At 57.3% G+C, this 13,831-nt stretch overlaps 2 protein-coding genes across 2 annotated transcripts in view; one reads left to right on the forward strand and one right to left on the reverse strand.

The window, feature by feature from the left end:
- Positions 1–3,271, forward strand: part of LOC309853521 (uncharacterized protein) — a 450,528-nt gene extending 447,257 nt beyond the window's left edge. Inside the window, exon 8 of the mRNA XM_082711637.1 lies at positions 900–3,271. The gene's annotated coding sequence lies outside the window, so the exon portion shown is untranslated. The remainder of the gene's footprint in view (positions 1–899) is intronic.
- Positions 3,272–7,741: 4,470 nt separating this feature from the next.
- Positions 7,742–11,053, reverse strand: FOXL1 (forkhead box L1). The gene has a single exon (XM_082711083.1). The coding sequence runs from the start codon at positions 10,726–10,728 to the stop codon at positions 9,691–9,693; it is 1,038 nt and encodes a 345-aa protein (XP_082567209.1). The 5' UTR covers positions 10,729–11,053; the 3' UTR covers positions 7,742–9,690.
- Positions 11,054–13,831: the final 2,778 nt, after the last annotated feature.

The following is a 13,831-nucleotide window of genomic DNA, read 5'->3' on the forward strand; positions in this document are numbered from 1 at the left end:
GGCTCGGTGGGAGAAGGCGGCATGTAGCCATGGTGAGCAGCCAACGTGCCCACCCGTGCGGGCAGCTGTGGGCCACCTCTGCCCGCACCCCCAGACCCTTGAGAGTAAACAATGTGTACCCCTGAGGGTAGCTCACTCCCAAGGGGTAATGCCAGGCGAGGCCCCCAGTGCCCAGTTAATTCTGTCCATGGTCAGCTGTCAGCTAAGCCCTACGCTGGTTCCCGGGCTGAAGGCATAAGGGGGTCAGAGTAACCCCCAGATGGAAGAAGACATCAGAGGGGCCCCAGGGCTTCCGAAATCTGTCTGTCCCTCTGATAAATACTGGCCATTACGTGCCAAGCACTTGCTCACCATAAGCTGAAGGACATTCGCTCGAGCGGGAGAGTCAGGCATCAAGGAAGGAAGATGCAACCCCGTGATGTGTTTTGGATGCCGAGTGTGCAGCAGGCCGGGGGCTAGCGCTTGCAGGGAAAGGGAGCACAACAAAATTGGTACAGCCCCCGCTGGGTGTTGCCTGCGCAGCGTGCAGGGAGACCCCCACAGCTCTCGTGACCCGACTTCGGTGGGAACGAGGACCCCACGGGACTGCGGACTTCCAGGGAGGGGTGAGGAGGATGAGCAAAGAGAATCGGGAGCCACCCCTCCCCGCCGGCGACCACCGGACACGCACCGCCCCAGAGCGCCGGCAGCGTGACCGTGTCTCCACGGAGATGCCCCCCAGGCCCCCAACACATGCTCGGTTTCCGAGACTTGGAGCCACATAAAAACTGCAAAGCACCCCAGTGCGTTCGGGTGGTCAGTGGCCCAGTGGTCCGGTTTCGGACCAGTGGGGTTCGATAAAACACACGGCTAACCAACCACACCTGTTTGCTTTTTAGTTTCGTTTTTTTTGTTTTTAGGGTGGCTGCTAAGCATTGTGAAATTGCTCTTTCCCGCTCACCGGTCTGGGAGGTCAAGAGACCCACGAACTTGAAGGTCCGAGAGGAGAGGACAGGAGAAGTGTGACTTTCGCCATCAGCTGGTTTGGTTGTGGGGTTCTTGTGGGGATCGGCGAGCCCTGGGGCTGTCGATGCGTTGGTCAGACCACCCTGCTGCTCGGGGCTGCCTCCGCGTGTCCCTTGGCTTTCCCAGCTCTCCCCACCTGCACACAAAACCCTCGAGGACAAGACAAGGGCCTGGTCCACCTTTATGCCCCTACGGAGTGTCCTAGGCCCGGTGTTTTCAGGCACTCGCCGTTGGTTAGCTGAAGAGCGACCAGTGACGCAGATCGCAGGGACCGCCTGGAACGAGCCCTGTTGCCGACGCGAGAAAAATAAAACGTCGCGCCGCTCTCTGCACAGCCCTAGACGCGGGGCTTCCCTGACCCTGAGCCTGAACACTGCTGCGTGTGGCCGCATCAGGCCGGTGTGAAGGTGGCGGGCGTGGTGGGAAGGCTGGTCCCCATTTCAGACTCGGGCTCTCCCTGACAAGGTGCTCCTGGTCCGCTTCCCCTTCCACCAGCCTCGAATCTCTCATCCGCCCAGTGGGAAGGCTCAGGGCAAGCTCACGGGGCTGTTGAAATGATCCAGTGAGATGCCGGGTGGTGAGGACGACGTGCCGACACCCTCTCCCAGGAGGGCACGCGGGAGCGATGGGGCCTCGGGGAACACCAGCAGCTGCTCCGTTTCATGCAGCCCCAAGCCTACTTTCCTGTTTCTTCGTGCCAAGTGGCTTTTCTGAATAATCTGGGCACTTGACCTCAGACCTCCCCTTACCGATTCCGAACCCACTGGTTCTTGAACTCCGCTGCACACTGGGACCATCTGGAGAGGTTTCTGGCACACCGTCAGGGCTTGTGACCCCGCCGCCCGTATTTTGTAAAGCCCCCTGGTGACTCCAGGGGTCAGTCCCGGTAGAGACCCACCGAGCCCAGCAGACAACAGAGGTCCTACTGCTCACCGGTGGGCACTTCCGTAACAGCTGGAGAATAGGAGGGCACATGAGAGGGGAGCCTGGGGTCTGGCGCGGCTCGGACACAGAAGCCGGTGTGGCCTCTCCTTGACGAGGAGGGAGGGGACAGCAAGTTCCCTGAGCAGACCCGTCAGCCAGCCATCACTTGGTGGGGGCCTCAGTCCCCAATCCTTGGTGCCAGATGTGAAAATTAGATTGCAAAATGACTTCAGAATCCTGGTACAAAACAAGCATCTCACCTCCCCGGACATTTCTTTATTTCCTTCCTGTGAATCCGTAACTATTTCAAAAGGAAAAGTCTCAGTAAGGAAGGAAGGACATCTGAATCGTGCTCATCTCCCTCTTGTGGGACGGTCAGCCGTCAGGGACGGGGCCTTACAGAGGCCTCTGTCCCCAGCACTGAGCGTGTCCCTGCACTGAGAACACAGGGCAGCACCTCGGTGACCGGGTGATGACGACTGATGGCAGCGATGAAGTAAAAGGCAGTTCGTACACGTGTGTGTGGGTGTGCCTGTGCCTCTGCCTGTGCCTGTGCCCATCCAGAGGGACCCACCAGGACACCCTCCAAATGTCGCCTTCTCCAACCTCCTGGAGGCAGGATTTTACAGGTGGTCAGTGGTTGCGGGTTTGCCCTGTTTCCCATCCTTTCCACACTTCTGTCGTGAACACGTAAGCTGCCATGGTGCCTTTAGTGCAGGGTGCCACGACCCAAACTGTAAAAAAACAGTCAAGGTCATGGAGAGATGCCATCACATGGAAACAGAATACAGACAGGTGAGAAGAAAGGCTGGGCTGGTCCTTTGAGCCCCACTGATCCCCCAGACGGCCATGGCCCCTCACCGTGTGGCTCTTGATTCCGGCTGCTGAGCAGACTGGCCTGGTCAGGCAGCCTCCAGGGACACGCCATCCGGTCCCACCACATCGATGGGGGCCCCTGGGGACCGGACCCCGGCCACGGAAGGGGCCAGAGCTGCTGGCCCCCCTTCAACAGAGAGAACGGACATCACTGTCCTCAGGATCCTGCTCCTCCGGCCTGGAAGTCCAGCAAACACCCAGAACGAGACAAGACGAGCTGTGAAGCGTGCTGGAGGTAGACTGATTTCCCTTGAATCCTCACTTCCTCGGTCACCAGGAGGCCCTTCCTCAGACGCTGGGTGCCCTTAACCCGGCAGCGTCTCCCACGCACTCCCAGTGGCGGGAAAGAGAAGTCCCTGCCAGGGACTCGGGCACCAGCCGGAGCCCCACCGCGAATTATTCACCACGACCCCCCCACCACCATCAGGCTCCCAAGATGGAGCCCACAGAGCCGACTCAAAGTCCAAAAATGTGGGAAAGTTTATTTATTTCTTCAAAACATTCCTGATTTGTAATGTGCTTTCTAAAAATGTTCTCGCTGACCAAGCCCTTGCTATATTTAGCCACAGCATTTAAAGAAACGTCCCCTGCACTTTACAAGGCGAGCTGTGGAGCACAAAGGTTTAAGGAACCCTGCTCCTTGGGCCGGCCCCGTTCTCCCCGGCAGCCGCCCTGGTGCCGAGGGCAGAAATGAAGGCTCGCGTCCATTCCCGGGGCCCCTGGGTCCGCAGTGGCCGCACAGCGACCCTGGGAAGCCCCTCTGAGCCCCCGCGTGAGGAAACGCCGAAGGGACCTTGCTCTCTCCGGCCTGCGGAATCCGCTCCCCTGTGGCTTCCAAGGATCCTCTGCCATGAATCGCTGCTTATTTTGCTTTTGGTTTCATGTTCAAACGGTTGCACCATCTCAAGAGACGTGGCCGGGTCGGGAAGAGAGGGACTTGCCTCCCAGCCTCCCGGAGAAGTCAGCCCCGAAGCCTTCCGCTACCTCCAGAGTCACACAATGGGAGCAGGGTTGACGGGTCCGTGATCTCGTTGCGTAACTAGGAGGGCACAGACGGGCCCACAAAACCCAAGTATTTAGATGAGCGGCCCTGTCTGTACACGGGCATGGTGGGGATTGCCGTTGTGAGGCGGGGACCGGGGCGGGCGTTGTTTCGTGAACTTACACCCATCATCTGATTTTGCTCCTCCGGACGGATCCGTGAGGCCGCGGATGCCGTCCCCGTTTGTAGAGAGGAGCGGGTGAAGGCACAGAAGTGTTAGGTCACCTTGCGGATGTCACACAGCACAAAACGGCAAGGCTGGGTAATTAGCTCCTGTCTGGTGGGCACCGAGGACACCCTCTCCACCAGGTTAACCCACCCCTCCCCACCCCCACCCAAACTCAACCTACAGAAAGGTAACTAGTCAGCGAGATGGTAATGAGAGGAATTCTTCCCCCAGTAGGTGTGTCTAGAAGCACCTGGAAAGCTACACAGTAGTCACAGTGACCGCCACCTAGGAAAGTAGCGATGCCGGCATGCCGAGAGGCGTGGCGTTTCTGCATCTTTTTTTTTTTAAAGATTTTATTTATTTATTTGACAGAGAGAGATCACAAGTAGGCAGAGAGGCAGGCAGAGAGAGAGAGGAGGAAGCAGGCTCCCCGCTGAGCAGAGAGCCCGATGTGGGGCTCGATCCCAGGACCCTGAGATCATGACCCGAGCCGAAGGCAGCGGCTCAACCCACTGAGCCACCCAGGCGCCCCGTGTTTCTGCATCTTACATCGCGCCCTGTGAGGACAGGAGTTGCGCTTTCCACTTCGTGGTGTCCAAGGTGACGTGGTCCCTGGACCCCAGAGTGTCCCTCCACCCTCCCCAGAGCAATTGACCTGGATGCCGTCCTGGGGCCCAGACACCTCGCACATGTCCCACTTTTTCTGCGCTCGGGCTGGAGGCTGCCCTCACCAGCGTGAGGTCCACACGGCCTGCGGACGGCGCTCCGGCCATGTGCAGGACGCATGTAGTAAAAGCGGATTTTGTATCAGATTCTCAGTGAACTGAAAGATTTCTGCGCGGCGTCACTCGCAGATCCCGGCAACCCAGGCTCAGAACTCTGTGAAGGCAGAGACTATGTGCCCAGGGATGGGGCCCCCAGGGATCTAAGTCCAGACCCAGGCCCTGTCCCCTTATAAGGGTCTCCGATAGCTCTCGAGTCACCTCTCCTGGAAGCCTGGCGGGTAGGAGAGTCCGATCTCCTGGAAGGCCGGCCGTGGCTGCCAGTATCGTCCAAGACATCCTAGTCCTGGCTCTTGGACCAACAGTGTGGTCAGGACAGGTGTCACCGACCGGCCTGAAGGAAGGACACTCCCTCCCCATCTGCTGTGCTGGGCACAGTCTGTCTGCCCTGCCACCACCCTGAACAGTGTCAGTCCCTCCTGGCCTTGCGGGCTGACCCCCATGTACTGCATCTCCTGGGCTCCTGGGCGTCCAGTGGGCTCAGCCAATCAGAGGCATCCGCGGGAAGCTGGAAGGCAGGACAGGAGAGGGGCTGGGGCATTCCTCCTCGGCTCCCTCCAGCGCCCACACTGGTGCTGCAGCCACACTCACCCGTACTCGCCATGGAGCTGCCCCTCCCCCGGCCTGCCCCCCACCCCCACCCCCCAACCGTAAGCAGTCCCTCCACTCTGGTCTTCTCCATTGGCTCATGTAACGGGGTTTGTGTTTCCTGCTGGAACCCTGATTCTAATGCCTAATGGAAAAAGGTTAAGACCAAACCTTTGCCCCACCCCCCTTTTGCTGTCCCCCCTCACTGCCAGGGTAAATAAAAGCAACAGAGTTGGCCGCGTAGCGTCCCCACCCCAGGACCGAGGACATGTGCTCTAGTTAGTCACCCCCTTTCCTGAGGGCCCCCTTCCAGGGCCAGAACTGAATCTTGCACAGGCTCTCATCTGCCCACCGTGCCAGAGACCCTGGGCTCGAGCACACGTCAGGCCTCTGTGCCCCTCACACGGTCTGCCCGGTGGGACTGGCATTTGGATGCCACTGGAAGAGGCAAGCCCCTCAGCTCGGCCCAGTCTCCACCGCGTCCTAGTGCTCCCCACGAGAATGCTGCACACATGCATGGTGTCTGCCCGGCCCTAGAGAACCCCGAGTCTGGCGTTCCTGAGTGCGGAACCTGGATGAAGACAACTGTAGTAGAGAACTTGTCGTTTAGCTGTTCAGACGTGTTTGATAAAACTGCTGGAAATGTGGATCCAAAGAATTTTACCTTTCCAATGAACTCATTTTCTTTATTTTTAAACAATGAACTTTGCTTATTATTGTGCCTGTTTTTTGTTTTGTTTTGTTTTGTTTTACTTTATGGAGTAACCTCCGCTTCCTGCAAGCAAGATATCTCCAGACACTGTGAAGATGGGAAGTGCACAGAGCTGAGGCTCCCTCTCCGGCGCCTCCGCCCCTGGAAATATCACCTGCGTCTGAGACGCTAACAGTAGCTTTCAGCGGCAACAGTAACCTCGTGGCTGGCCAGTGCTTTAAACCGCATGTGGATACATCCCAGCCCCTCCTCCTGAGACGGTAGAGACCACACGTGGCCTCCCTCACAGAGAGATGCCATTAGATCTAAAATGGCGAATCACATCCTGCTCAGGTTCTGGAAAACTTTCGGAGGCATTTGAGACCCAGCAGGACCATTAGCTTGCTACGAGAGCCCACGAACACCCAGCACCAAAGCAAAAGGCCTTTGCAGAGTTCTCTTATCCTTGCGCAAATCATAGAAGCAAAGGCCTCAACGCTGAGGTGCTTTCCAAGACTCTTTAATGAAATCTTCGTTAGTTTCATTAGAAAAGCGCAAAACCCAAAGCTTCCCTGGCTGGAATTGCGTCAAGAAAGAAAATCTTTCCGAAAGCAGCAATGCTTGGATTAATCTAAAAGGATTCAGCGTTTGATCTGCGCCCTCCGTCCCACTCCTGTGCAAACAAACATGACCTTCTGCGCGTTCCTGTGTACAGAGCCCACACATATGCACACGGGCACGTGTCCAAGCATGCACATCCACGCCCAGCCCTCTGTGTCCACCACTGTACGCGGCACTCACACTCCATCCCCACGACGATCGGCGCGTGGCCATGTGTGTGTGCACTGAGCTCGGACCTCAGACCTTTCTCAGAAAGACAGAATCTGTTCCCTTTGTTCAGAAGGGAGCACAGGGAGGGGCTCCCTTTAGATCGCCTGAGAGTAGAACGGACAGGTTGCTTCTGGTTCACCCTAAATATGGAGGGGGCTTTGCTCTAACTAAGAGAAGAAACCATTTTCTGTCTTACTGACCTGCATCCTGGGGCCTGTGGTTAAATCCGGAGTACTGGCTCAGCCGCGTGGACCACTAAGACCGACAGGTCCTCCCTCTCTTCCGTAGGAAGGAATCTGCACGGGATTGTACCAATTCCACACATCCTGTCACTCTCCTGTAGCCCGTTCCCCTCAGCCTTCCCAAACCAGATGAACTTGGGGATTAGGGACCAGAATGCCTCCTCATGTGTGTATAAACACTCTTACACAGCAGACACATGCTCCTGCCTCTTTTTTTTTCCAAGCCATAAAAATGATGTTTATATTATACTTCTTGGAATTGTAACTCTAACGCGCAATCTTTTTTTAAAATGGCAGTGCTGGATTATTGGCTTCTCCAGAAAACAGCCACCTTAAATTAACAAAACGCGTGAGATAGCAAATCAAACGCCAAAAAAAAGAAAAAAACATAACCAACACCATGGCGTTTCCACAATATTCCAGCAGCACCCACCGACCCCGGGCTTCTCTGCTGCTGCTCTACACAGTCCGTGTGTGAAGCCAGAGCCCCTGAGACGCTGACGGGGCTCCCACGTGTAATCCCCGGCCGTCTCTCCTATTACACTGTTTGCTTATTCCCCCCGGTAGTCCACTGAACCAGTCACCGAGAGGTTAATGAAAAAACAACTTTATTCACAGAGGCTGAGACTTTGGGATAACAAAATGTCCAGGACAGCCCTTCTGCCACATTGTAGGTTAATCACAGTGAGCCTGGGTCTCTACAGTGGGATCTCATCAAAGTTCTCAAAATCAAGGACACTGTGCAGCTCACCAAAACGTCCCCACCAGCCTGGGCAGCCTATGCTCAGGGAAACGTATGGGTCAGTGGCAACTGCCTTTAAGAAGAAATTCTCAGAAAGTCAACTCTGTGCTTCCTAATCATTACATCATTACACGTGTCTGAAATGTCCTGTCGAGGATATTAAGCGATATAGGCTCTCTTGCTGTTAAGTTTGTGTTCATCTTTATACAAGTCCTAGAAATTATTCCCAAAGTTATTTTGAAAATCTGTCGCAGCCTACCTCCAGAACTCGTGACTTACTGGGCCTTTCCCAGGTCAGATAAAACTAAAGTCACCTGGAGGTTCAGGAAAGTCCGTTTCCCCCACAAGGCAACCCAAAGAGGGAGCGAACCAAGAGGTCAGATGCACTTCCCCAAAGTGCCAAGCTGAACTGGGTTGTAAAAATCTGCATCTTCTTATCCAGATCTTTGTTGCAGGACACCCCCCTCCCGTGCCCCCAGCCTTCTTGCTCCCCACCCCCCTAGATTTCCAGACACCTCCATAAGGTGTTTATTAGCTGTTGGCTCTGGGCCCACCCCTGAAAGGGCTTGGAGGAAAGATCTGGGTGCTGGCTGGAATGCCCTCAGCCGGGAATGTCCGAAAGCATCCTCCTACCGAGCCTCCTATTCGAGGTCCAAAGACACCCCCCAGTAGATATCAGAAGTCTCCCTTTCTCTGCCCAGCATGACCCATCTTGGCCAGTATCTGCCTTTTGTGTTTGTTTCATCCAACTTTTAGGATGAAAAGTGGTCCTTTCCTACACGATTCTGGAACTTGTAGGAAAAGTCAAACCTAGGTCTTGGGGGGAAAAAAAAAAAACTGAGATGGAAAATCTTCTATGTCCAAGACACCTTCCCTCCCCCTCACACACTTCCGGTGTCCTCTGCTATCTTTTGATCCCTTAAGAACAAAAACAACAAGATAGGACGCCTGCTAATGTCGGCAGCGTGTTCAGGAGACCATGGGTGCTGACTGCATCGTGTCATAATGCAACAAAATTTCTTCATAGCGTGCGCTTTCTTACTAGCAGTTAATACAGACATTTTCACAGGGCAGTTGTACTATAGTCAAGCATCTAGCCAAAGAATATAGCATATTCCTTTTACTGTCTAGAAAGAAAAAAAGAGAGAAATTCTGTATTTAAAATAAAACTGTGGTTTCTTAGGTTGCACCTGGACATTGGTTGTAAATCCTCACCAGGCCCTAGATCTCCCAAAGAACCTGAAACACACGGGTCACTGCCAGTGTCCCCACAACAAGACTTCAAGGACAAACCCAGCTGTGAACACCCACCACCCCATGGATTCAAAGCCAAGGCCTGAGCCGCAGCGACAACGGAGCTGGCCACCGTCAGACTGTGACTCTGTCTGAAAGCACCCCACTGTCCTGCTCCCTGTTGTCTGGGCCCTTCTGCTCTGGGCATGAAGGACCTGTGCTGGGTAGCAGAAGACCACAACCTCAGACTGACCTAAGGTCAAGGAATTCTCCTGCTCTGGCAGTACGGGGTCTGAGAAGCCCAAGTTCTAGCCAGGCACAGTCTTTTAAATCTCTGAAGGTGCTCCGGGTTCTGGGAAAGTCTGCCTCACCTCGGAGGAGGCAGGCCACGGTGCCCACCTGCGTGCAAAAGTTGATAACACTTCCCAGGATCCACACGTTGCTGAAGAAAAGATCACTTAAAAAAAAAAAAAGCTATAAGTGGCTTCTTTCCCCTGCGATGGGACCCCGGGTGACTCACAAGCCCAGCCCAGGGTGGGGGAAGGACCCGGTGCCACCGCCGGCCTTACTGGAAGGGAAGCGCAGTGTCGGGAAGCTGCAGAGGGAAATAGGACAGGAAAGGGATCCCGAGCTGGTAAAAGCCGCCCTGGACGTGGGGGTCGAGCATCAGGGAAGCGTTGAAAGGCGGACGGAGGCTTGAGGAAGGGGCCACGAGTGAGGCACCCAAACAGCTGCCAGCCCCCGGCTTGGCGCCCCCCAAGAGCTCGCCCCCTCCAGCCGGCTTCTGACCCCGCCGTCCGGCCAGGATGCTGTCTATGCTGAAGCTCTTGGACTTGTCGGAGCTCTTCGGAGAGCCGTGGGAAGCAGGGTGTGGGGGGGACGCCGGGCCATCTGCCGTGCGAGATGGCTGGCCTAAGGCCAAGGCCGCTGCGCCCTGGGCAGCGTCTCCCCCATCCTCCTCCAGGGACGCGGGCCCAGGCCGGTGGAGGGGCTCGGGCGGAGAGGAGCCGTCGCGCAGGGGCGAGGGGCGCACGGGCGCTCCCTCCTGGCTGGGGGTCGCGGGGCCTCGGCGCCCTGGCCCGCTGCCCGCCCGGGGCTGCGTCTCCGAGCCGCGCTCCTGCGTCTCAGCGCGGGCCCGCTTGGCCTCCGGGGCCCCGGGGCCTGGCTTGGGCTTCCTCTTCCGGCGCCGGTAGTTGCCGTTCTCGAACATGTCCAGGCAGCGAGGGTCCAGCGTCCAGTAGCTGCCCTTGCCTGGCCGCCCCTTCTCGCGGGGCACCTTGACGAAGCAGTCGTTGAGCGAGAGGTTGTGGCGGATGCTGTTCTGCCAGCCCTGCCGGTTGTCGTGGTAGAAAGGGAAGCGGTCCATGATGAACTGGTAGATGCCGTTCAGCGTGACCCTCTGCTCCGGCGCGTCCTGGATCGCCATGGCTATGAGCGCGATGTAGCTGTAGGGCGGCTTCTGGGGCGGCTCCGCCCGGCCCGAGGCAGCCAGAGCAGCCGCGGGGGCGAAGGCCAGAGGCAGCCCGGGGCTGTCGGGGCCGTACAGATAGAGCATGGGTGAGGCGGCCAGAGCCGGCAGCCGGGGACCGAAGAGGTGGCTCATGGCGAGCCCCAGCCGGCGCTGCGCTCCCCGCGACGCAGGCGATCCAGCGGCTTAGGGACGGCGCCCCGCGCCGTGCGGGCCCTCCTGGGGAGCCCGCGGTGCGTCTGCCTCCGGCTCCGGAGCTCTCCCCGACCGCTCCGTGCTCTGTCCCTTCATGGCTTTAAAAATGTTAAATAATTGTTGTAAGTTTGCTATTATATGTTGACTTAGCGCTGGAAAATAAATTGTCTATGATAAACAGTCGTTGTGTGCTCGGCCCACCCACATTAATTAAAATTTCATTGCTGAAAAACTCCAAGCTTTTTCCTCCACGTGTCTTTTTGATACCAGCCAATCGGTTTCGGGGCTCTTCCTTCATTTGTTTATAGAATTAGTCTGTTGATAAGTCCGCCCACCCAAGTTGAATCAAGCTGTGTTTATTTGGAAAAATTTCCGGGCACCCAATATATAAACGCACTGATCTGATGTTTGAAATATCACGTCCACCCCTTGACGCTGTAAGCACACACAGTCAGTGAGGCAGGATGTGGACCGCGGCCGCTGGGAGCAGGGTCTGCCGGGCCAGGAAGGAGAGGTGGGGATGGGCGGGGGGCGCAGGGGTGAGTTTTGCGGCTGGCCTGGGGGAGCGCAGTTATCCCGAGCCTCCCACAAAAGGTCTTTTCTTCTCTCAGGCTTCATAGATGTGGGGATGCCGTGGTCTCATAAAATGCCTCCTTGGGGGTCTTTGGAAACTTTTAGATATGGGGGGCATGGCGTGTCTATCTAAGAGGTCTGGGAGTCTGGGCGTCTCAGGAGAAGAGGATGCAGGTTTGGAGAAACCATCGGATGCCCTATAGGAGCTGGAGGCACTGGGGAGGGGGCTGGAATTCCAGAGGGGGCCAGCCTCTACCTCCAGGGCTCGCTGGGGACCCAGAAGAGACCTCCAGGAGCCCAGATTCCCCGAAGCCAAGGCCCAGGGTGCTGGGGAGGGAGATGGAGAGGGGCAGGGGTACCTGGTCCATGGCTTGGTTGAGGGTAGTTCCAAAATAGACCCATTTGGAGAGGTCAGGGGGGAGAAGCTACGGTCTTTCTGATGGGGCTGAGGTTGCAAGCAAGGAACACCATAAAAGGGGAATTTGGCAGCGGTCTGGGGAGAGCTGGTATTGGTGAATGCGGGTTTCTTGCTTTATATTCTGCGCTTTCCTGTTTATAACAAGGAGGGGGGTTATAACAACTTTACAAGTGCACGCAGCTGGCCCGTGATTACATTAAGCATTTGGGAAGCCCCGCTTGCTCTGCACCCGCCCCCCCACTCACCCTGGGGTGTAAGCTCCCCCACCCCTGTCTCATTTTACATTCAGCCAAGTTAGATTTTGAATCAAAAGCCCTGAAGGATGCCGATTCAGAAGGCGAGGTCTTCTGCTCCACGGGGTTGCTGGGGTGGGGGTGGGGGCATCAGTGCCACGGGTTCCTGTTTATGATCTCTGCTGATGATTCTTTAAAAGAAAAAACCACCTGGGATAACTGAATTAGCATTTCATTGAGTAAACCCTGTGGGGATGCCCGAGAAGAGGGAGGGAGGGGTGAGGGCCACAGGTGGGCGTAGGAATGGCCCACGGGTGGCCCTACTCTGCAGGGAAAGGAGCCAGAGGCACTATGGGGCAAGGGACAGGCATGTCGGCCGCTGCCTGTGTCACAGAGAGGCGACTTCTGCTTGCGGAAGGCCAGGTCTCCCCTGGACAAGGGAAAACCGGAAGAATCCCACTCCACAATGCGGACTCCATAAAGTAACTCAGATGTTTGGGGGTTCCAGATAGCAGGGAAGTGGGTAAGTTTGACACACGCTAAAGGAAGTCAAAATCAGAGTCTTAGCCGGTTTGGGAGCAGGCGAAGTTTGAGGGAGCTCCATGCTAGGCGCTGGGACACCTCCGGGCCTCCCTCCGGGGAGCTGCACTTCTAACTTAGGCCAACCGAGGCCCTCTAGCCAGGAGGGGGCGGGGCAGTGTCCTCTCTGGATCTCACCCTCCAACCCTGGGGGGAAGACACCTCAGGGCCGGAGCGTCTGCAACCCGCGGCTCCATCGTCCCCGGAGTCCCCCAACCTCTCCAGACCAGCGCGCCCCCCACCCCCGCCGGCAAGCTCCAGTTTGGGTCTAGCTTGATGTCCAGCCTCAGCTCTCGCTCCAACAGACCCAGAGGAGGGCACCAACCCCTCCGCACCCGGAGCCCTCCTGGGCGCTTGCCCCGCACCCGACGTCCACACGCACATCCCTGCCTCTCCGGAAAGGCGCGCCGCCCGAAGCGCTACTTCTAAACTCCAAGGCAAAGCCGAGCTTGAATCGGGTCAATCCTAAACGCCGCCCAGTCTGGGGTGGGCGGGACGCAGGCGGGCCCGCGCGGCTGGTGGGCGGGGCGCGGAGAGGCAAGCGAGAAAGAAGGGAAAAAACCCACTTCGGGTGGCGATCTGGAGAGGCGCGTCCAGCCCCACGCGTTTGCAGATTTGCGGCGTCTCCGGGAGGTTCCTCCCAGCAGGAGAAGTGCGTGGCGCTATAACCCGGCTCCCTCGCGGGGTCGAAGCCTGGGGTCCCAGGCCGGGAGTTAGTAACTGGAGCCTACGAGGAGCCCGCGGTGGGAAGGAGCCCCGCGCCGGGCATGTTTCCGGGGAGCGCATGGCACAAGCCTCTGGCGACCGAGTGCGGATGCGCCCTCGTGCGGAAGCTCTGTGTGTTGAGGCCCTGTCTGAGGCCAGCTGGGGCGGGGGATGGTGGGGGGCGCAAAAGAGCCTGGGAGACGGCCAGGCAGCCTGGCCATCCCAGAGAGCCAGATGAGGACACTGAAAGTTCTCCCTAGGCTCTAGGCTCGGGGTCTTCAGGTCCCCCCACACGCATTCATCTCTGAAGTCAGTGCCACTGCATCTCCCAGGCTGCAGCAAAGCCCTGAGATTTCCAGCCTGCCCCCATGCTCCCGGAAGGACCTTGGGAGTTCCCACTCTGGGGTCTGTGTGGGATGAGGGCAGGGGGTACAGGTCGCAGCCCCTAGGGAGAAAGCCTGCTCCATGGGCACACGGGGCAGAGGCCAGGCACCAGGCAGGACCAAAGGGGCCTCAGAAAAAAAGGCTGGGGGTA

Source organism: Mustela nivalis, assembly GCF_964662115.1.
Source record: "Mustela nivalis genome assembly, chromosome: 18".
NCBI classification, from domain to species: domain Eukaryota; kingdom Metazoa; phylum Chordata; class Mammalia; order Carnivora; family Mustelidae; genus Mustela; species Mustela nivalis.

Bases quoted from the DNA above. Each gene is read 5' to 3' on its own strand.
- FOXL1 (XM_082711083.1), bottom strand. From the start codon at position 10,728: ATGAGCCACCTCTTCGGTCCCCGGCTGCCGGCTCTGGCCGCCTCACCC.